General features: G+C 44.7%; 1 protein-coding gene across 1 annotated transcript in view; it reads left to right on the top strand.

The window, feature by feature from the left end:
• VTCN1 (V-set domain containing T cell activation inhibitor 1) overlaps positions 1–20951 on the top strand; it is a 49477-nt gene extending 28526 nt beyond the window's left edge. The window contains exons 2-6 of the mRNA XM_019730569.3: positions 1668–1732; positions 11491–11838; positions 14540–14818; positions 18948–19117; positions 19418–20951. Of these exons, the coding sequence (XP_019586128.3) occupies positions 1668–1732; positions 11491–11838; positions 14540–14818; positions 18948–19072 (817 nt within the window). The 3' untranslated portion in view covers positions 19073–19117; positions 19418–20951. The remainder of the gene's footprint in view (positions 1–1667; positions 1733–11490; positions 11839–14539; positions 14819–18947; positions 19118–19417) is intronic.
• Positions 20952–22967: the final 2016 nt, after the last annotated feature.

The raw sequence follows: 22967 nt of genomic DNA, 5'->3' as shown, positions 1-22967 counted from the left end.
TGTGAGTTTGTCTAGCTGTTCTCACACACTTGGACCAGTAAGAACTGAGGCTGCACTGAGGTGCGTAAAGAGAGGACAAGCGCTCAAATGTGGCCTCCTTCTGGAATCCGTCGCAGATGCCTATTATTGTGTTTCCCCGAAAATGAGACCTAGCCGGACCATCAGCTCTAATGCGTCTTTTGGAGCAAAAATTAATATAAGACCCGGTCTTGTTTTACCTAGCTGATGGTCTGGCGAGGTCTCATTTTCAGGGAAACACGGTATTGAAAGCTTCATCCTGCTTATTCTATCGCTGCCCCTGTGGCTGCCCCTCATGAGGACCCGACCGCCAGGGGAACTGTTTACTTAAATGGTGCCTCCTATGCCTGTTGTTTCTCCCTGCTGGGCCCACCCCTGAGCCAAGGGGACCCGGTGCAATGCACCTACTCAGGGAGGAAAGTAAACGCTTCCCTTCTCTCTCTGCAGCGTCATTCTTTGCCTGTCTGCGCCTTTCTTTTGTCCTGCAAATTGAGTGTGGGTGTGGGAGTATGGGGATTCCACAATGAGAGTGCACTGGCCCAGGACCCCTGCAGCAGGGCAGGCAGCCGTGGGCATGCGTCCCAGGAACTGCTCTGTCCACACACCAGCTCTGACCTGCACCTTCTGTTCTGCCTCAGTCACTCTCACCAGCTAAAGCTGGTGTCCCCTGGGCTCCCCTGGAAATAGAGGATGGACACACCCCAGGTGTGTGCCCCCACCCTTGCGCAGCAGTGGGGGAAGCAGTCCAGTGCGGATTCCAGAGACAGATTCTGACGCCCGCTCTGCCTCTCACTGAGCATGTGATGTTAGGGACAGTGCTCGGCCTCCCCGGCATTTCGTCGTCTGTAAAACAGAGGCGACAAATCTGTTTACTTCACAAGGTTATCACACGGGCAAAGGATAGAATCCATAAATGGTGCCTGGACAAGTCTGCCACATAATTCTGGCACTCCGTAAATACAAGCAGTACTTCCTTGTTTATTTTCCAAATGTCATTTGTTGATCTGTTCGTTGAAAACTGGCAGAATCTATATCAAGAAACTAACAGTGGTTATGTCTGGATGATGGCATTTTTGTTTATTTGTATTTTCTAAATGCTCTGTAATAAATACGGATTACTTTTTTAATAAGGGACAGTAAGCTCTCATTGAGGATATATGGGGTGCAGTGGACTAGGGGTGAGCGGGTACGAAGTGGGGACAACACACTGTCCTTAGCGGAGTTTAAAGTCTACGGAAGGAGGCAGAACGGGTAAACTGAGGATGGAAGGAGGAAGGGCAGTCGTGCTCAGGGCAGGCTGAGTATGGCACCAGGCCCCCTCAGGTGGCACCTGCCATTAGAGAGCCCACCAGTTTTGCCCCAACAGTCTTTCTACATTGTCTTCCCTGATCTGGAAACAGGAAGGTAAGACGACACACACAGTCAGAGAGAAGGGCCACCCCTTTCATCTCTCTGGATGCCACAGGGCGACGGGCATAGGATTGCTGAGATTCCTTTCTGAGGTGCCCATTTCTAGGAAGGGGCTTATGTTGAGGAAAACATTGAGACGCTTCATGTAGCTACTCTTACAAATGACAGCTAGGAGCCCGGGCGGCACATCGGCACGTTCAGTGGCATGCAGTGACTTCCTGTTTCTCTCTCTCCCTCAGCATTATCAGCATCATCATTATTCTGGCGGGAGCGATCGCACTTATCATCGGGTTCGGGATTTCAGGTACGTGGTTTCTCGCCTTACCACCATCCCCTCAGCCCGCACCATTCAGCCCCCATCAGGGTGGGAGGAGGAAAAGGGCACAGGTCTCGGACCCAGAAAGCCTCAGAGCAGAGCACTGGTTCTTCTACTCACTGACTCTGTTCTCCTCACATTAGCCATTTAACTCCCTGGGCCCCCGTTTCCTCATTTTAGAGAGTGGAGGAGATAATGTCTTCATCACCCAGTAGTTGAGAGAATCAGATGGACCGTTTATCAGGGTGTTCTATCTACCAGACAGCGCTCCAGGCATCATTCGGAGTCAAAAGTCAAGTGCTGGGGCTGAGCCACTCTAGCAATGATTGACCTGGGTGGATGACGTCTTTGCAATGAAACTTCCACTGAAATGTTAAAGAATATCAAGTCTTCGGACAAAGGGGTCTTGGGTGAAGAGAATACTGGCCATGACTGTTGTTCCGTGTAGGAAACAGTTGCCACTGGGGCATGGATGGTGACTTTCTGAATGCAGCTATCTGATACCACTTGCAAGGAATAGTCTTCTCTCTCCTCTTCCGTGTAGACTGTGTCTCAGAAGCATCTATTATGGATGCCACATTAATTGAGACACTGGGTGAGTTAGGCCAGCAGCTGTCTTCTCTGAGGCAAGTTTTTTTTTTGTGTGTGTGTGTGTGGTTTTTTTTTTTGCTCTGTTTCCCTTAAGCTGCCTGACTCAGGCCAACACATTTATTTTAACTTCGTTTGTGGCCAAAGCTGTCACTTTATAACTTTTGTTTCACAGCTTCCGTTGTCTTTTCTCTCTGTCACTCTCCCCCAGTGTGTGTGTGGGGAGGGGGACGGCGGGGGGGTGGGTGCTGCCATTGAATAGTGGTGTCAAGGCCTAAATGAAGAAAACTCACTGTAGATGTGTTTGCCTAGAAAAGACTTAGGGGCACTTTCTCACTTCGTTTATCATCAAAAACATAGATTTGGTCTTCCATCCATTTTTCTATTGGATTGTCTTTTTGATTTGGAGGAATTATTTCTTCTGGATGCAATTTGGTTATATGTATTTCAAGATCTCCTCTACTCGATGGCTTGCTTTTTCACTCTCTTAATGTCTTAATTTTAACACAGTCCAACATATCAATCTTTTTCTTTATACCTGGAGCTTTCAGTCACCTGTTTGGTTACGGAGTCTTTACCTATGCCAAGGTCATGAAGATTTTCTTTTAAGTTATCTTGCAGACGTTTTTACCTTCCACATTTACATCTACGAACCATCTAGAATTACTTTTGTGCCTGGTGAAAGACGGTTGTCAAGATTCACTTGTTCCCTCTGGCTATCCAGCTGACCCAGCACCATTCACTGAAAACACTGTCCTTCCTCCATTTCTCACCAGGGCCATTTTGTCATAAATCAAGTATCCAAATGTGTGTGGATCTGTTTCTGAACTCAGTATCATTCTGATATTCTTTTATAATTTGTTTTCTCTTCATGTTACTTTCTCTTTTTTCCTATTCCTAATCTTGAGTGTTTTATCCGTCTGTCTTTTTTTCTCTTTCTCGTCTTCAAACAGATTTACAAAATGTTATTAGTGTCATTTACATTGTGGTAGTTTTGAAAGAACCAGGTTTTAGTTTTAGTTTTCCTTTCCTCTGATTGTTTACCTGTTTAATTAATTTTGGCTTTTATCTTTACTAATGTCCCTCTTTCTGCTTTGTTTTCCTATTTTTATATGCTTTGTATATCTTAAAACAAGCACTTCACAAAATACTATGTCCAGAAAGCCAATAAACAGCTTTTAAGTAGGTACTGCCCTTTAGCTTCCCAAAGTGATTTACCAGTTTGCTCTTTACCAGAAGTGTGTGAGACGTCCAGGGCCCCATTTCCTCACCAACACCAGCTATGATGGAATGTTGCTGTGATTTTCATTTCTATTTCCTGGTGACTGAGTACATTTTCATATGAGAAAGATAATGTTGAGTGACAGAGCCAGACACAAAACACTTCAATCTCTATAATTCCATGTATGTGAAGACAGGCAAATGACGCTGGTGTGAGAAGGTGCACATGGCTACGACTGTGGGAAGAGTGAGAGGGTAGCCAGAAGAGGGGGTTGGAGGGCATTTCCGGGAGGTAGGGAAGTTCTAGTTCTTGGTGGTTCATGGGATGAAGTTGTGATAATTCCTCAGACTACCCAGTTATAATGTGTACACTTTTATGCATGTATGTAATACTTCAATACACACATATTATAAGTACATTGGAAATAAAATATTGACTGGTAAAGCACATACTTTGGACTGACTTTTAAAAATATCAATGCGTACATTTTGGTACCTTTCTTGCTAAAGCTTAACGCTTCCTTAGTTGTAATTGACCCTATTGTTGATCTTATTTACCACCTTGAATTAAAATCCTAGCGTTTGTCTTTCACTCTGAATCTCGGTGACTAGGTTTTTTTGGGCTTAGGGCTAAATGGCTTGGCATCAGAGCCCTTATAGAGTTATCTTTTGGTCGTTAGTGGCTTTAACTACCCTAGCAAGAATTTTCCCATTGTCACAGCTTCCCTGCGACAGTCAAACTTATGCTACTTACCGCTTCTCCTGTTGCATAGCTATAGCGACCTCAAGTGCTTTGGGTCAGCTCCTCCAATACAGAGGTGCCCCTTAAGTGCTTTTGGAATGGACAAGTGAATGAATGCATGCAGGGGTGACTACCTAGATAAAAGCTACAGTCTCCTCGGCCCAACAATGTGCCTCCAATAATATTAAAGCCCTACCAGCAACGAAGAGGTTTTCTGCCTCCTTCCTATGTCATGGGATGAAAGCTGGTTATTTGGATAAAACGTGCTATTTATTAGTTTAATGCTAGTTGGGTTTTTCTCCATTGCCTCTATTTAAAAGACCATAACCCTTCCTGGACAGCCTCATATTATCACACTTTAAATAAATTCAGTAAAATGTTAGCTGGTTTAACATACAAGATGGCGAAATTAAGCAAATGGCACTCGGCAGATGCTGATACCTTTTGAACCCTTTCTATGTACACCTCACTCTACTAAATAACTTCGCATGTATTACCTTATTTCCTGCTCACAACAAATAGGAGGTAAATATTACGACTCCGTCCCGATAAGAAATGTGCCTAAGGTGGCATGCAGCTAAAAAGTGGCTAATGTTGGGTTTCACGCCCTGGCAGATTGTTCCAGAATCCACACTCCTACCTGCCACCCTGTATGTATCCATTGGGATATAACTTAACTTTCCAGAAACAGTTTCCTCACTGGTGAAACAGTCAGAGTCGTGGGAATTAAATGACAAAGTGTTTGTAAAGTGCCTGACACACGTGTGCAATAAATGGCGGCCACTGCTATTTGTATTGATAACATCAGTGCTATGAATAATAATTTGCTATTATTAATGCATTCATATAGCCCCTCCTAAAACCTGCCCAACTTCCTGGCCACACCAGGGCAGGCTTCCTCTGGAAGCCGCAGGACGCTGCCTCTTAATAAAGACTCCCGCTTCAGACACGGGATAAAAGTTACGGTCTGCTTACTATGCCAGTGAGGCACGTGCGGATGGCACTGACACAGGAGCATTGAACAGATGGGAAAGAATCTGATGTTTCCTTAATTGTAGTCATCTGACAAAATAAACAGCTCTTGGCCTTTCTTACACTTGTTTTAGGATTTGTAATTGTTTTCACTTTTACACGAGGTGAGGAGCCCGTTGTAGAGGGCAGGCTCTCTACAGCAAAACATGGCAGAAGGAGCACAGGCTGCGAACCAGACGAGACTCCACGACCTGCCAGGCCCACGGCCTTCAGCGAGCCATTCAATCCCACAGACTCTCTTCATCCTCATCCCGAAAATGGGTGTAATGATCATTTTCCCTCTCGTGGTTGTTACCTAGCTTACGAGTCACTATAAGTATTTAGCAAACTGTTCCTTTCCTCCTGGAGCTCTGATCTGCAACCTTTCCTAATGATTCCAGTGAATACTGGTTAGCGATATCACCAACTTAAGGTTTAATATGTGGCAAGTCCGGTACTATCTTCATCTCTTTGCCTGTGTTGTATCACTTAGCTCTTTCAGGGACCTGCTGAGGGAACTATGCTTATTAGCATCCCCAGTCTACTGGTGAAAAAGCTATGGCATAAGGAAGTTAGAAAATGTGCCCAAGGACACATACCCAATAAGTGGCGGGGTGGGGCGGGATTGATCCCTGACGGCCGATACCTGTGCCAGGTCCTCCACCCCATGGTCTGCTGCTGCTTCCCTACATTGGTCCTGGCCCAGGATCCTTTCCCGTTTCTTCTCACAGGAGCCACAGCTACCACCAACCCTGCCCTCTTCTCTGGCAAGAGTGCCCTCACTGTCTTCCCCCACGCTCCATGGGTGCAGGCTTACGTATGTTTCCACCTTTACGCCATGCGCTGCGGTGCCCATCTGGACAGCTGGGTTCCACTAGATACTAAGTGAGCACCTGCTTAAGACTTCCAGTATGTTCTCTATGCTCCTGGAATCTACACAACTTGTCTCACTGAGTCGTTTCAAAGGGAAGTCCACTTCCCAGGTTTTATCCAGCGGTGCGGGGCACCCCAAATCATAATTTTTGTAAAGAATCCTTGCCTTGTTACCTGTAACCCCACTTTCCAGGCGATTCCTGCCCCAGCTGAATACTGCTCACCCGTGTGAACGAGAACGGCTCGGGGTTAGCTGGCTCCCTTCCACAGCTAGCTCCTCCTTTCCCACGCAGACCAGAGCTGTGACAGTGATTAGCTCTCATGGGCTGGACAGTTCATTTTCAGTAAGTGACTGGGTCTTCCAACTCTAAAGAAGTTTGATGGAATCTTAGAGGCCACTGAAACCCTTAAAATGTGGGCCTGTTTAAATGACCAGGATTCTACATGGGCAGACGGCGGCCTCTGACCCGTCTCCTCGAGCCCTGTGGCTCACCAGGTCACGCAGGAGCCCCTGGTGGGCCACAGGCCTGGAGAGCCTATCAGAGCAGACTGTTTCCCACAACACAGCTCCTTGAGCCAACATTTGTTTGCAAGTTTGTATACAGATTTCTTTTTTGTGTGTGAGAAGCAATATGTTTATGCTGTTGCTTGCAAATTAAATTTTATTTTAGCACTTTTAATCATCATTTGTTTACCTCACAAATAAGTATTGATTGATTGACTTCTGGGTGCCAAGCAATGGCTAGGTCCTCGGCAGTTTTTACGTCCTCACGTGCTTTTACTCCTCCTCTTGATTTGATCTGGGGCGGGGGGGTGCTTTTACCCATTCCATCTGCCGCCTCTTTAATACAAGCTGAAATTGGCTCGCGCCTGCAGCGGGGCCCTGGGGCACCCCACAGCTGCCTACTTCTAATCATTAAGTTCTAAAAGGTAGATTTCCACCAATTCTCCACCTGTGGGCTCAAGGCCAACACATTAGAATTAATTCAGTAGCACAATTACCAAACTGAAATAAGTCATTACCATTTCATTCTCTCCATACCCTGTGCTAATTATATATTTTTTTCCGAAAAGTAATTTTTCAATTCAACTTTAATGGCTCTTCTAAACTCCAATCAAATTTACCCTTGCTCTCACACAGTTACATTTGCTCCATGACTTTACTGAGAATCCGTGTATGTTCAGTGCCTTCTTTTTCACTGGCTCACATTTCCCCCAAATTTAGAGGTGGTAATCCTGCCATATGTTCCTTACTCCTATAATAATTTCGGATAGAACAATTGTGCCTTGATTGCTACTGAGTTCCATTCATTCATTCATTCATGCATGCATGCATTCATTCATTCATTCATTCATGCATTCACTCATTCATGCATTCATGCATTCATTTACTCATTCATTCATTCATGCATTCATTCATTCATGCATTCATTCACTCATTCATTCATTCATGCATTCATTCATGCATTCATTCACTCGACAACTATTGTTTTGTTTTTCTCTGTAGAGATACAGCACTAGGCACTTGTCCTAGTTTGCTCGGGCTGCCATAACAAAACACCATAGACTGGGTGGCTTAAACACCAGAAATACACTTTCTCATAGTTCTAGAGGCTGGGAAGTCACTGCAGGCGCCAGGTGGCCTCATCTCTAAGGCTCTCACCAAAGGTCCCCTGGCCTACTAAAGCAGAGGTGAGGGCCTCACCCTTGGAAGCCAAGCAGGCAGCCCGAATGACCTCTGAATCACCTTTAGGGTAGTTCTTCCCTTTTCTGGAAGAAGAGCACATGTTCACAGCTGAATAGCTCTACGGTCCTGTCCTGTAGGATCTAAGAAGCCTTTCTTAGTTTCTCGTTTTTTTCCTCTCCCCTTTACTCTCTGTCCCCAGCTGGCAGTGTTTCTGCTGGTGTGCTCCCATCTCCATTCTTGGCTTCTGCTGCGGTGGCGGATGCAGCCTTTAGGTCACACTTGACGGTCTCCTGATCAGATGGCCATTCAGCCACACCCTTAGCGTTCTCTTCAGAACAACCTCCTCCGGTTCTGTAACATGGACGGTTCCTTTTCGCCTAACAATTCTTTCTTCAATTCATCTCTCTCCTCTCCCATGTCTTACTCTATACAGTCAGGAGTAACCAAGCTGCCTTTTCAACACTTTGCTTATCAATCTCCTTGGCCAAATGGCAATTTCATCACTCACAAGTTCAACCTTCCACAGAACCCTAAGGCACAGTCCAGCCAAGTTATTTGCCACTTTCTAACAATAAGGGCCTTTCCTCCAGTTCCCAATAACGCATTCCTCATTCCCACCTGAAATCTCACCAGAATAGTCCTTAACATCCGTATCTCTAGCATCTAGCATGCCTGTCAAAATTCTTCCAGCCTTTACCCACCACCCAGCTCCAAAGCTTCCTCCCCATGTTTAGACATTTATTACAGCAGTGCCCCCACTTCTTGGTACCAAAATTTGTATTAGGGTTCTCCAGAGAAACAGAACCAATTGTGTGTGTGTGTGTGTGAGTGAGTGTGTATGTGTGTGTAGAGAGAGAGGGAGAGAACGAGATAGATTTAGAAAAAACTGTCTCACATGATGAGGGAGGCTGACAATTCCCACGGTCTGCAGTCAGCAGACTGGAGACCCAGATGGTTTAGTTCCAGTCTGAGTGCGAAGGCCTGAGAACCAGGACAGCCAATGATATAGTTCCAGTTTGAAAGCCAGAAGGCTCAAGACCCAAGAGACAATGTTTCCGTTTGAGTCTGAGGCAGACAAACACTGATGTCCCAACTCAACGCTTCTAGTCAGGTCATACAACTGACTGGATGAGGCCCAACCATCTTAGGGAGCGAGACCTGCTTTACTCTATGTACTGATTCAAATATTAATCTCATCCAGAAACATCTTCACAGACACCCCCAAAATGCAGATAAAATGTCTGGGTACCCTGTGCCTCAGTAAAGCTGATGCATAAAATTAATCATTGCAGCATTATAGGGATTACAAATATGATTTAAACCATTTCTGCCCTTGAAAAGCTTACCAGTGAGGCCAGGCATAAACTCGAGACAAGGTAGAGGGAGGCAGCTGCTGTAATACAGTCAACGGGAAGTGTCAGGGAGAGTAAAGAGAGAGCCTGTTCATTGTGTCTTGGGAGAGCAGAAGAGTGTCATGCAAGGACTGCCGCCTGCACGGCCTTGAGAATAAGCAGAATTTGGATAACTGGTGATAAAGGCGAGGAAGGAACTATACCCTGCAGGTGTGAGATGAACAGGGGTGTGAAAATGCATTGTGTAACTGTATAACCAGTACTAGCCTGGGATGTCTTAGCTATCAATCTGCCAAGTAAAAATAACTGAAAAGCAGATTAAATGGTTAAAGGAGTGTTCAAAAAAAAAAAGCGAGGGCAGGCTATGGGGTATGTTGCATTCATATTACACAGCAAAACTGCATGCCGTCCTCTTTCATCTCTTCTTTCCCAACCTCCCACATGAATGGCCATGTGTGACAGCTGCTCCAGTCTCTCTTCTCCACACTCTAAAGCCCCCAAGCGTCTTCCCACCCGGTGCACATGTGTTCCTCTGCCTCTTCTGTACTTACGATTTTTCTCCCATCAGTAGCTCTCTGTTCTTTCTCATGTACATCTTTCTCGCTTAGCTTTTCCAGGTCTATCCCTCATCCACTACCTTCATCTACTTTATAAAGGCCTAGGAGCCAATTATACAATCCCAACCCCTTATGGGCTAGGAGAGGCCAGAGAGGACATCCGTATGTTCATAATGTTTACCTCTTACATCTGAAAAATACCAAGTATTCTTTGCTTATGTATTTTTCCACCGAAAGCAGAAAATCAATAAATCACTTGATTTGAATAAACAGTACAGACTCTGGAAGAATGTAGTGGGAAATAAGGCTATAATGGTAGAAATAAGGCATGAAGCAATACGAGCTACTATGTATGGGCATTTCCTCTGTGCCATGCAGTATTTAGGGTTGAAGCCTATGCTGGGTGGTCTGAACTTGACTCCACAGCCTTTGGGAGCCACAGAAGACTAGTGATTAGAAAACTAACATGTTCAGATGGAACTTTAAGACCTACCTGTAAGATTCATGCATGTAAAATAGATTGGATGGCAGCAAAGGTGAGAGGCAGGAATACCAATAGGAAGCTGAGAAATGCAAGTGAGAAGCGCTCAGCACCCACCAGGTTGGACTTCTGGGGCTGGAAGGAAGAGAAGTTCGTGCAGACCATTGTAACATAAGGTCTTTGTAAAGGTTCCTCTTAGACTGGGATGGGAACTGGACCTGAAAACCCTCAGGATCCAAGACAGCTCTGGGGACGGGGGACTCTCTTCATCTTTCCCTCATAGTGTCTGTCCAGTCTGCTTTTAGTCTTTGACCCATTCTCTCCTTAGCTTCACATCCAAACCTCAGGAGCCTCTCAAGAAGATTCAGTGATTTGATTAAATCACTCCTACAGGCGTCCCCAGTCAGCAGCCCCCGGTGCAGAAAGAACAGCTGGTCAACCCTTCACAGACTGAGTGGGCTATCAGCCGGGCTAGTGGGAACGAGGCCGTGCACAGGGCTGGCACCATAATTAATATTGTACTGGTGGTGTGATTGGAGAGGAGGGAGGGAGTGTCTTCTCTCTTAGGCCAAGAAACAATTTAATTAAGTACCATTCTTCATCATGCCATAGCTAGCCAGCACTGTAACCTTGACCAACAAACTTGTCTTCTCTGTGCTTTAGTTCCCTCATCATTCAAATGGAGATAAAAGTAAGAGCACATTAGCATTCTTCAGAATTACTAGTCAGTTAACATGAAGTTTCACTTCTGAGCCACTTCTAGGTAACTGAAAATAACAATACCTCTTATGTCTAATTATAATTTGCAAATCAAGGTCACATCCATTTGATTGGATCCCCACAAGAACTCTTTAAGGTAGGTAAGACAGATATTTTTACCTCCATTTTTCTGAGATGCAGAGAGGTTACACGACTCATTCAAGGTCACACACATATTAAGTGACAAAGCCAGGACCTGAATTCTCATCTTCAGACCCCAAGTCCAGTGTGTTTTCCTTTTGTTGCCCCTCACAGTTTGGACTGGTTGGGCTCAAAAGCTATTGTTTGTGGCACATCTGCTGTAGGTATCAAAACTATTGCCTTCCTGCTCTTTCTATTTTCCTTCGTCTTTTTTTATGTCTCTCCTGTGCTCGTATATTTTTCGTTTTCTACAGGAGTCTCTGTTTGGCTCTTAGGAGTGAAGGTTTTGGTTGTACAAGCTCCTTGGCACTGACCGTTCCTTCCTGAATTTCAGGCACACATTCCATCACAGTCACGACTCTCACCTCAGCGGGGAACCTCGGGGAGGACGGAATCCTGAGCTGCACCTTTGAACCTGACATCAAGCTGTCTGATATCGTGATTCAGTGGCTAAAGGAAGGCGTCATGGGCTTGGTCCATGAGTTTAAAGAAGGCAAAGATGACCTGTCAGACCAGAATGAAATGTTCCGAGGCCGGACAGCAGTGTTTGCTGATCAAGTGAGAGTTGGCAACGCCTCCCTGAGGTTGAAAAATGTGCAACTCACAGATGCTGGCACCTACAAATGTTACATTGTCACTTCCAAAGGCAAGGGGAATGCTAACCTTGAGTACAAAACTGGAGGTAAGTCACGTTTGCAGAGAGGGAAAGGAAGTGCCAAAAGATACTAGTGGCTAAAGAACATGGTTTGCTAATGAAATGTCATGTCATTATACTCATGAGTGACTCATCTCAGACAAGACCCTCGAATTCTGCGAGCAGCCATCCATGTTGTCCAGACCATTATCATAGCAGGTCTTGAAATCTTGCTTTTCAGGACCCTTAAGACTCTTCTGAATTTTCACGTGTATTCCCTGAAATATTTTGCCACAATAAATATAGTCTCTGTTATTGGAGCCTCTGGTACCACTAGTAAGAGAAGCCTAGAATCGGCCTGAGACTTTTCTCTACGAAGCAGGCCCCAGCCCAAGTCTGGAATCCGTACCTTCAGGGACTTACAACAGTAGAGCTCATTAGAGAAGTTCACAGGTAATTAAATAAAACAGTTTTGTCCCATAAACTCACTAATCCTCCCCCAGTGAAACCCGCCTTTCCTTACCAACTAAATATCACATGTCTTCTGAATGTATGCACGAGGGACTCAGATAGATACTGGAAAGAATAAAAAGATGATTAAGAAAACAAAGATGGTTGCTCCTCCGCTTGCAGAGCTCATAGTGTAGCGCTTACAGAGAGGAGGGTTGGGGCAGAAATAAGACAAATATGTAAATATCTACAATCATTGGTAGAGTGTATCAGATGCTCTAAGAGAAGTATAAATGGTCTGATTTTGGGATTCAGATGAAGAGAGAGATCATATCCAAATGCACAGGGAGGGAGGGGACAGGAAAGCCCCCATGGAGAGAGGGTGGCGTTGAAGGGGAGCCTAGAAGGAGAGGCAGACAGTAGCCTGAGGTCTCCCAGCCTGAGCTTGTCTGCACAGGCCTTTCTTGGACACCTCATAACATGTATATGGAATGGTTTGAAGCACAGAGCTAGCGCCAGGCCTGGGCCAGTACAGTGGCCTGGGCAAGGCAACCCCGCTGAGTCTGTTTCTTTATCTTCAAATGGGGATTCATACGGTCACGTCAAAGGGACACTGGAGCCAACTGAAAGGGCTTCCACTGGAGACATGAGCAGCAAAAGAAACAATACAGTATTCAATTATAACTCTAAGTATAAAATGAATACAGAGGAGTCCACACTGACATAAACACGAGAGCGATGCAACAAATCTTTACAGATAAATTCCAGACAATGTATGTAGGTCTCTCCTCCTCCAGGAGGAGGAACCTAGTACTTCCCCCTCTCCCTGCACCAGATCCAGCGTGTGTCCGACCTAGTAAAGTCCAGCTTCCACATAAACCTGGCACACGTAGCCTCAGCCATCACAGTGGACATCCTCAGTGACAAGTCACGTTGACAGCACGCACTGTCTGACATGACACGATGCGAAGGGCACGTTACTTCCTATCGCCTTCCTCTCCAAAACCCACAGCTTCAGTCTAATCATGAGGAAAACAGTAGAGAAGTTCCAGTCGAGGGGAGGGAAGCCTGCGAAACACCTGAGCAGCACTGCTCAGAACTGTCACGGTGATCCAAAACACGGAAAGACTGAGAAACTGTCACAGACCAGAGGAGCCCGACAGGACGTGACAAATAAATGCAATGTGGTATTCCGGATGGGATCCTGGGACAGAAAGAGGGCATTGGTGGAAAACCTGGTAGGATCCAAACAGTCTGGAGCTTAGCTAACAGTAATGCACCAGCCGTGGTTCTCAGTTTTGACAAGTGGGCCGCTGGGAGAAACTGGGTGAGGAGTATGCAAGAACTCGGTGCTATCTTTGCAACTTTTCTGTAAATCTGAAATTACTCCAAAATCAAACGCTTATTTTTTTAAAAATGGGGACGATAACAGGTATCTGTAGGACTGTTGTGGAGACCAAACGAGAGAATGTCTGGAATTTGGCACCTAGCACAGGGCACCCCCTGAATAAATGATGTCTGTTTTGCGCGCTCTAGGGGCAAAGCAAGGCCTTTCCTTTCACTGCTCACGCAGCACTAGCACAGTCCTGGGCAAAAGCAGCTGCTAAATAAATTAATAAATTGTGTCTTGCCTATGGGCATCACAAGCATTTTACAGTCAAAAGTCCAGGCCTTAACATTTTCCACAAGTGTCTCTCTGCCTAGACAGAGGAGGGAGCTAGTCTTACTGTCACAATGCAGTTATCTCCCCAGTGAGGAGAATTATCTTAGTAGAAAACAAGAGCCTGTCTCCACACCTGGATTCCACAGCATGACAGTCTCGGCCCAAGAAAACTCCAAACCCCATGAGCACAGGGCTTGTGTACGGGATTTCTTTGGGTGCCAGGTCGAAGCTGTTTTTCCTTCCTCTCCCTCCCCGCCCTAACTATTTTCTCCAGGCAGGAAAATACATAGAGTCCGGGTGCCTGGGAAACCACCCAGTCTCCCTAACGGGTAGGCTTTTCTGTGATCACCGGAACTCCTCTTACACGCAGAAATGTATCTATGGTAACAGTTATACCTAGGACTTAGGTCCCTGGCGTCTATGCTATTGGCCAGAGTTGTGATGGAGAGCAACACTAGAAATAATCATTCTTTGCACCTACAGCACAGCGGGCCATCCCCACACAGCTCACTGGGGAAGTACGGAGTCACTTCACTGGCGGAAACCACTGTGTTGTTAAGATCTAGCATTTCCAAGGCTATCTTGTCTTATCTGCCTGACCTTGACATCTGTCCTTTCTGACCTTCAACCCTGCAGCCTTCAGCATCCCCGAGATGGACGTGGACTACAATGCCAGCTCAGAGAGCTTTCGGTGTGAGGCTCCCCGGTGGTTCCCCCAGCCCACAGTGGTCTGGACATCCCAAGTGGACCAGAGAGCCAACTTCTCAGAAGTCTCCAACACCAGCTTTGAGCTGAACTCTGAGAACGTGACCATGAAGGTTGTATCCGTCCTCTACAACGTCACGGTCAACAACACATACTCCTGTATGATCGAGAACAGCATTGCCAAAGCCACGGGGGATATCAAAGTGACAGGTGGGTTCCTTCACACTTTCATATGGGTTTATCGGGTAAGCAAGAATCAAACCTAAATTAAACTCTACAACAGAGATGTTATGTACCAGGGCACAGAAAGCTCGAGAGTTCTCTTCACTGAGCCCTTGATCACAATTCCCGTTGAGATTGCATTATATAAGAAGACGACTACAAAACAGTATTTATGGCATAGAGGTCAAAGCTGTCGTGGAAGGAATATATCAGGAGAATTGCTGTCTTATATTTAACATAATACCCGGCAGAATACTTTGCATACTATAAGTTCCCTATAAATGTTTGCTGAATTTAACTGAATAAACCATTTTCTCATCAGCTTAATTTTTTAACTTTTATTTAAAATTATATATATATATATGAAACTTATGGAGTAGGAGAAAATACAAATCATATATCTGGTCAATGGTTAATATCCAGAATACAAAAAGAACTCCTACAACTAAACAACAAAAAATTCAAATAATCAGATTAAAAGATGGGCAAACGACTTGAACAGACAATTCCCCAAAGAAGATATACAAATGACCAACAAGCATATGAAATGATGCTCAACATCACTAACCATCAGAGAAATGTAAATGGAAATCACAATTTCACCTCAAACCCATTAGGATGGCTACTGTTTGGAAAAAACAACAACAGAAAATAACAAGTGTTGGTGAGGAGAGGAGAAATTGGAACCCTTGTGCATGTTGGTGAGATTGCAAAATGGTGCAACCAGTATAGAAAACAGTATAAAGGTTCCTTACAGTATTAAAAATAGAACCTACCATATGATCCAGCAATCCCATTTCTATGTGTATATCCAAAAGAATTGAAAGTAGGGGCTCGAAGAGAGATTTAAACACCCACGTTCACAGCAGTGTTATTCACAATAGGCAAGAGAAAGAAACAATCCAAAATGTCCATCAACATATGAACGGATAAACAGAATGTAGTGTATACATACAAATGAATATTATTCAGCCTTAAAAAAGAAGGCAATCCTTTCATATGCTAAAATATGGATGAATTGTCAGGATATTATGCTAAGTGAAATAATCCCACCACAGAAAGACAAATACTATACAATTCCATTTATATAAGGTATCTAAAGTAGTCAAATTCATAGAAACGGAAAGTAGGTGGTGGTTACCAGCGGCTGAGGGAAAGGAGGAAGGAAAGAGAGTTACTATTCCGTGGATATAGAGTTTTCGATTCCAAGATGTAAAAGTTTAGGAGCTCTGTTTCACAACAGTGTGAATATGCTTAACACTAATGAACAGCACACTTAAAAATGGCAAGATAGCAAATTTTATGTTATGTGTTTACCACACATAAAAAAGCCTCCGACAAAAAACTGTATATATGAGAGCGAGCTCTTCCACTATCCTGTGGAACAAACTGGTGACTGCCATGGTTAGAACGCTTTTAGTTACCTGCAAGAGGAAACCACCCCAAATACGCCTAAGCTAAAAGGGTAATGGGATGGGGATGGCCCGTGGAACTAAGGACAGTACTGCAATATGGCTTCAGGCACTTAAATTCCACTGGGATTCTTCCTCTCTCATTTCTACTTGATTCTTTCTTTACCCTCTAATTTACTCTCTCGTTTCGTCTATAGAGCAGAATGTGATTGGCGAGAGCTGCTAGCTTTTAAAGTATCTTTCACTCAGAGTAACTAGACTGAACCTCAATCCTTCGGTCCTGTTCTGCATTCCCAGAGAAGCTCACCGTGGGCCAGCTGCCCTCACCTAGACAACGAGGCAGAACCTGAGGAAAGGCCTTACCAAAAGAGAACGGGGGATGAAGCATTGGGCATTCAAAACAATGGGTGTGAACAACAGCATCTCAGTTTAGATCTCAATAAAAAGCTCCAAACTGTATAACTGATGCCTTCTAATAGAAAGGGCAGTAACTGAACAAACCACAGAAATTGAGCACAGCTTTTATTCAGTGAGCAGATTTTTTCCCCCCATACGTGCTCATTGGATACATCAGAATAAGTGTTCCATGTATCAGTACTATGACTAAATACAACTTTTGGTAACATGGCATAGCTCAAAGTTAAGAAAATAACATAATCCCTTCTTGCCACGCACAGAGGAGGTGTTCCATACATGCTTTTAAACAACTGAATGAGGCCATGGGGTTTACAGCTTCTGTTCTCTGACTATACTGCTAACTCAAGTCATTCATTCAACAACTATCAATTGTGTGCTGGATATATACAGAGCAATATGTAAGTCCCAATAAATACAGAGAAATCAATCAATGTAGCTGTGCGTAGGGGAAAGAGTTGTTAATTAAGACTATATGAGGTCGGTAGATGAGGCAGAGTTTAAGCCGGGTTTTAAGGAAGAAGAACAGATTCGCTAGATAGGAAAGCATGAAGTCAGGAGCCTACATCCATGTCCAGGGGAGAGATCCTGGGGATGGCGGACACAGGAAGGGAAGGGGAAGAATGAAAAGTTCACGAAGGGCTTAGTGACACCAATGTGAAGGACTAGAGAAAGAGCAAGTCAGATGGGTCTGCCATGTCTAACCAGGTTGCTAAGAAGCTTGGTTTAGGAATGCTACCAACAAAAAGTTAAAACACAGGAGCACCAACATGCTTGGCAAAAAGATGAGGGATTTAGAGATGCTGAGTTGCAAGTGCCCATTGTTTACCTGGGTACAGATGTCCGATGCTTAGCACGTTACCCAGCATAAGACAGGTGTGGGGGAGAATGCTTTACCCCGACTCCACATAGTTGCTTCCATGAGGAGAGAGCCCCACCAATGTAACCCTTCTAGCCTGTCTCCTCTCCCCTCTTTCACTCCTCACCAGAGAAGGAAGAATTACTAATTTATCTGATTGGGGAGTTTATTCAAAGAAGCTGGACATAAAAGTACATAGTTCAGTTCCTCCTTTTGCCTTTTCTCTCTAGCTAACCCTCAGGAAGTATAACTTCTACTCTGCTCCCCCAGAGCCATCAGGTTTTCAAGGGCAGATCTGCCCTTGGAGGAGGAAGCCTGCCCCAGTGTGGTGCTGCCTGCAACTGGAGAAGCCTGGTCTGCAGCTCACGTCCCTGCAGACAAAGCCTCATCCTTTATCAGATTTATCAGTAATAAAGGGGATGCTTTTCCTTCCAGTTGCCTCACTCTTTTTGTCCAACTCGTGAATTGATCCAGAACTCAGGTGGGAAGGGGGTGTTATTTTTTGGACTCCTTTGAACCCCAACAGTAGGTACTCAAAAATATTTACTGAACAATTATGTTTATGACTGACATACACAATAGCAACTGTAAATCCAGCTGTGGAACTCAGGACAGGGTTCAGGCTGAGGAGGTGAATTTGGAAATAAATGATCAGCTTAATGAAAGTAATGCTCATTAGGCTTAAGTGGGGTTACTGTTATTGTTGTTTTTATAGCTAATACTTATAGAGTGCTTACTATGTGCCAGGCACTGTGCTAAGGGCTTTGCATGTATTAACTCATTAATCCTCCTAAGAACTCTACAAAGTACATGATTATTATTATTATTATTTTAGTCCTATTTTGTAGATGGAGAAACTGGAACACGTATAGATTGAGTAAATTGCCTGAAGTCACACAGCTAGTAAGTGTCAGAGCTGAAATGAACTAAATGAGATTGGACTGTCTAGGGAGAAAATGGAGTAAAGAGTAATTTCTTCGCTTCTACCTTTCTCTCTTTCAAAATGAGAACAATACTTTCTCATCACTTTGTGGTGGTGTGCAGGAAGCGAATAACACAGAACCTGTAACGGTCACTACCTAGAGGAAACAAATGTGTCTGAAACCAAGGACTGGTCACGGCTGTTTGTTTAGCTTGTTCTTTATTTGGTAACCGATAATGATCTCTTTATTGGTGTAGTTTTTCATTTCTCTGAGTGCTAGCCGGAGCGGACCACAGAACAGAATTTCCTCTGAAGAAAGGGAAAGCTCTGCTTTGAAGCCCATTACAGAAAGGTAGAGAATGGGGTACAACATTGCCCCCAAATTGGGGTACAACTTGTATTAGGAACAAGTTGTTCTGTTTTTCGGGTACTTTTCTTTGCTGACCAGCCATGTGAAGAAGATACCCAGCGTTTCCTCTATGACCCTGAACTTTTTCTCTCCCTTCACAGACTCTGAGATTAAAAGGCGGAGTCACCTAGAGCTGCTGGACTCAAGGGCTTCCCGGTGTGTCTCTTCTTCCTTTGCCATCAGCTGGGTACTCCTGCCTCTCTCCTCTTGCCTGATGCTAAAATAATGTGCCTTAGCCACCCAGAAACCTGCACAGCCATCAGTACGACAGGTGAGATGAATCCTGAATGGCGCGGAGGATCGGTTGTGTATGTGTTTATGTTCCTAACGAGAGTCAAGCAGCCCCCCAGCATCTGCTCTGAGGCGACCCCCGCCCTTAAGGAAAGACTCAAGCTGTCTCCTTTCCCCAGCAGCCCATGTACCATGCAGTCTCGCTAGAACATCATCAAAATACAGACAAACAAGGCCACTTCTGAATAAGATAGACACCAGACACAGACAGGGAGATTTCCAGTTCTCAACAGGTATTTGCCGAATGGTTGTAATGGTATCTTATTGCTGTTATTTTCAGACTCCCAGGATTCCGCAGAACTATTTCACCACAAGATATGACCTAGTTTTATACTCCTTGGGGGAAATGAATTCATGTCTAGAAGTCTGGAGTGAACATATAAGATCAAGAAGCAAAAAGAAGCCAAAAGTGACCCATGGACGACTCCAATATGAACAAGATATATCCATCTTCAAAGACATATATTAAAAGTTGGGAAAATAATTCATCTGAACTGGAGAAGTGTGTTAAGACTGCTAAGTAAAATGCTCGTGGAGACAAGTGTATCCCCATATCTTAGGGACCTCCCCTTACCCATCCCCATTTGGGGAGTGAGAGGATGGGATAATGCATCTCCTTTGTCTCTGAATCTTTAGTTATATTGCTGTAATATTGCTCTGAGCAAAGTCCTAGAAAGTTTTGATGGCAACACATCCACGTTTTATAATCCACAAATTAAGCCATAGTGGACACAGTAAAAAGCTGCTAATCAGCTGCCACGTCACAATTCAGAGGTGGCTGCATTTTAGTGATGGCTCAAATGAGTCATTATTCATTACGATGCTTCCGAAAGTGCCTTCGCATCTCCTCGCACTGACCCATGCTAGAGACATGTGGGAAATGATCATGATTGTAACATAGAAAAACATAGTTGGGGGACAGTGATTTTCTAAATGTTCTGAGCACCTTGTTTTTTTAACAAACAAAAGCCATTTCATTTCTCAGATGATGTTCACCCTTGAGTGGTCAGGGAAAGAGCTGTCACCTTGACTGCACGTGGCATTAGGTCATCACAAGGTTTGAGGCTTCTGCTTTCTATCCTGCGTGGACAGCGATGACCTTGGCTTTCAACAGCATCTAGAGTAGTGGGGCTCACTCAGCCGGGGCCATTTTGCAACCTCCTGGGGACATTTAGAAATGTTCGCAAACGATTTTAGTTGTCACAGTTTGGGGTGGGGGGTGCTACTGGCACCTATAGAGCCCAGGGGTGCTGTTCAATGCCCTGCAATGTCCAGGACACCAACCCACAACAAAGAATTATCCAGCCCAAAATGTCTGTCACACTGAGGTTAAGAAACCCTGATGTAGAGTAGGAAAAGGTCTAAAAAAGAGAGCCAGAACTCAGTTTGGGGCGACCTGATGGGATTACGTGCAGCCGGTTGAGCTTCTAAGTTCCTTTCCCTTCATTTTTCTCTACATGGCAAGTTCTGTGAGAGAGCCGCTGGAGTCCATCTTAAGTTCTCTCACTCGGAACTTAGACCTCAGAACCCTGGCTAGTCAAAACTCAAATCAAGGCAACAGAGACGTGTATCTTCCGGAAACACAGACACTTCTGAAAGCAGGGACAATAGAGCTTGGGGACGAGGCCGTGAGGAATGAAGCTGTGATGGGAAAGAATGTTTGCTTTGCAGCCCTCTCCCGACACTTTAACGTGGGTGGACACTGCGTCCCTAGCACTTTGGACCTGCCATGACTGTATGACATTTTGTGATAGAAAACTTGATTTTAGAGTTCTGACCATTCAAGAGAATGATTAAATACATATTTCCTATACTGTCATCTGCCTGGTTTGTCACAGAAAGTGAGTGTACGGGAAGATGGATAAAAAGCCACCGGTCACATTTTAAAGGTTAGTGCCTAGCACATAACAGACCTTCAATAAATGTTGAATGAATGGATAAACGAATGGGAAAGAATGAGAGGAGGCTGTGAGCATGGGCCAGGCAGCTGGGTCTAGTGTGTTAAGAAAATTCCACTTGGCTGTACCAACCTGGCATGTTTCCATCTGGGAAAATAAGTGGTGACAGTGGACTTGAATACATATAGGTGGACAAACCCATGGCTCTAGTGTCAAAAAACATCTGACTTTTCCTTCTCAGGAATCATCGAATTCTCAAATCTTAGAGGTGGAAGAAGGTCAAAGTCACCTTTCCTAGTCCTTTCACTTTTCAGATGAAGACCCAGAGCTGAAGTGTGGGTAACTGGCTGTCTACAGGTTGTATCACTCGCCAAAAATCATGCTGGTAGTCAACGGGAGGATGACACCTATAGAAATTTTAATTTTCAAATTCCCAGGGGACTTTTGGAAGGACTCTTGGCTGCATTCCCAGCTTGTTCCCACTGGGCCTTTTGCAAGAAGAGAACACGGAACCAAACCAAGAAAGGGAGCTGTGAAGACATGGACACTCCTACCCCAGGTCAATTCTTTGGCCTTGTCCATGAGCGCAGAGCAGGTGCATTGAACCACAGACGCATTACGTCAGCTCAAGTGCAAGGACCGGAATATCATGTATACCATAAACATCTGGGGACGGTCAAATCTAGATCTAACGGCTGAAGCATTTCAGACGAATTAATACATTTGAGGGAACAAACAAGTCAGACTTCAAGGTAAAGTGTAGGCTACCCACTGCACCCAGGTTGTATGAGGATTTGTTGTAACTGCATTGTTAATTGGGGGACAGGGTGTGCAGGGGGTATAATGCATACCTTGTTTCCCCGAAAATAAGACGTAGCCGGACAATCAGCTCTAATGCGTCTTTTGGAGCAAAAATTAATATAAGACCCGGTCTTATTTTACTATAATATAAGACCAGGTACAATACAACACAACACAACACAACACAACACAACACAACACAACACAACACAATACAATACCAGGTCTTATATTAATTTTTGCTCCAAAAGACGCATTAGAGCTGATGGTCCGGCCAGGTCTGATTTTTGCGGAAACACGGTAAGAAGGCTTCTGCCCCACGGCACATGTGCTGTGCTTTGGTTCTACTGATGAAACTTATAATTCCTACCCTCCCTCTAGCTGGTGAAGTCTCCACACATCCGACTGGCTGCTCTAACTCAGACTGTCTTACAATGTGCCCGAGCTCCTTGCTCCCTTTAACCTTGTCTTACGTCCTCTTTCACATCAGTCATCTCCAGGAGTTTCAGTATGGCTGCCATGAGTGAAAATTAAGTCACAAAAACAGAACCGTAGCTATGCTCTCTCTTTTCTACCTAGCCTCAAAAAAATTCTTCTTTCCCCATGAAGCTGCCTCTGAGTGGTCCTATGCACCAGCATTTTACTCTCCGCTTTCATGTGTACATGCAGTTTGCACAAAATCACATGCTGTTTTGTCTATTGTCCTTCATCGCTGTGCAGTTGGACTCCCTTGAAGGTGATGACAAAATAAGGATGGGGGCTCAGGCAGCCCTTAGAAGTTTGCTCTTAACAGATGGCTCAGTTGGTTGGAGCGCGTCCTCTCAACCACAAGGTTGCCGGTTGGACTCCCGCAAGGGATGGTGGGCTGTGCCCCCTGCAACTAGCAACGGCAACTGGACCTGGAGCTGAGCTGCGCCCTCCACAACTAAGACTGAAAGGACAACAACTTGAAGCTGAACAGCACCCTCCACAACTGAGATTGAAAGGACAACTTGACTTGGATAAAAGGCCTGGAAGTACACACTCTTCCCCAATAAAGACCTGTTCCCCAATAAAATCTTTAAAAAAAAAAAAAAAGTGGGATCAAGCAGATACTCCCAGCAAGTCTTGCTTACTGACAGTGTCTGTGGA

This window comes from Rhinolophus sinicus, chromosome 7 (assembly GCF_057876585.1).
Source record: "Rhinolophus sinicus isolate RSI-liver-muscle chromosome 7, RSI-T2T, whole genome shotgun sequence".
Taxonomy (NCBI): Eukaryota; Metazoa; Chordata; class Mammalia; order Chiroptera; family Rhinolophidae; genus Rhinolophus; species Rhinolophus sinicus.
The sequence above is the reverse complement of the archived record's forward strand: the minus strand, read 5'-3'. Positions and strand labels throughout refer to the sequence as shown.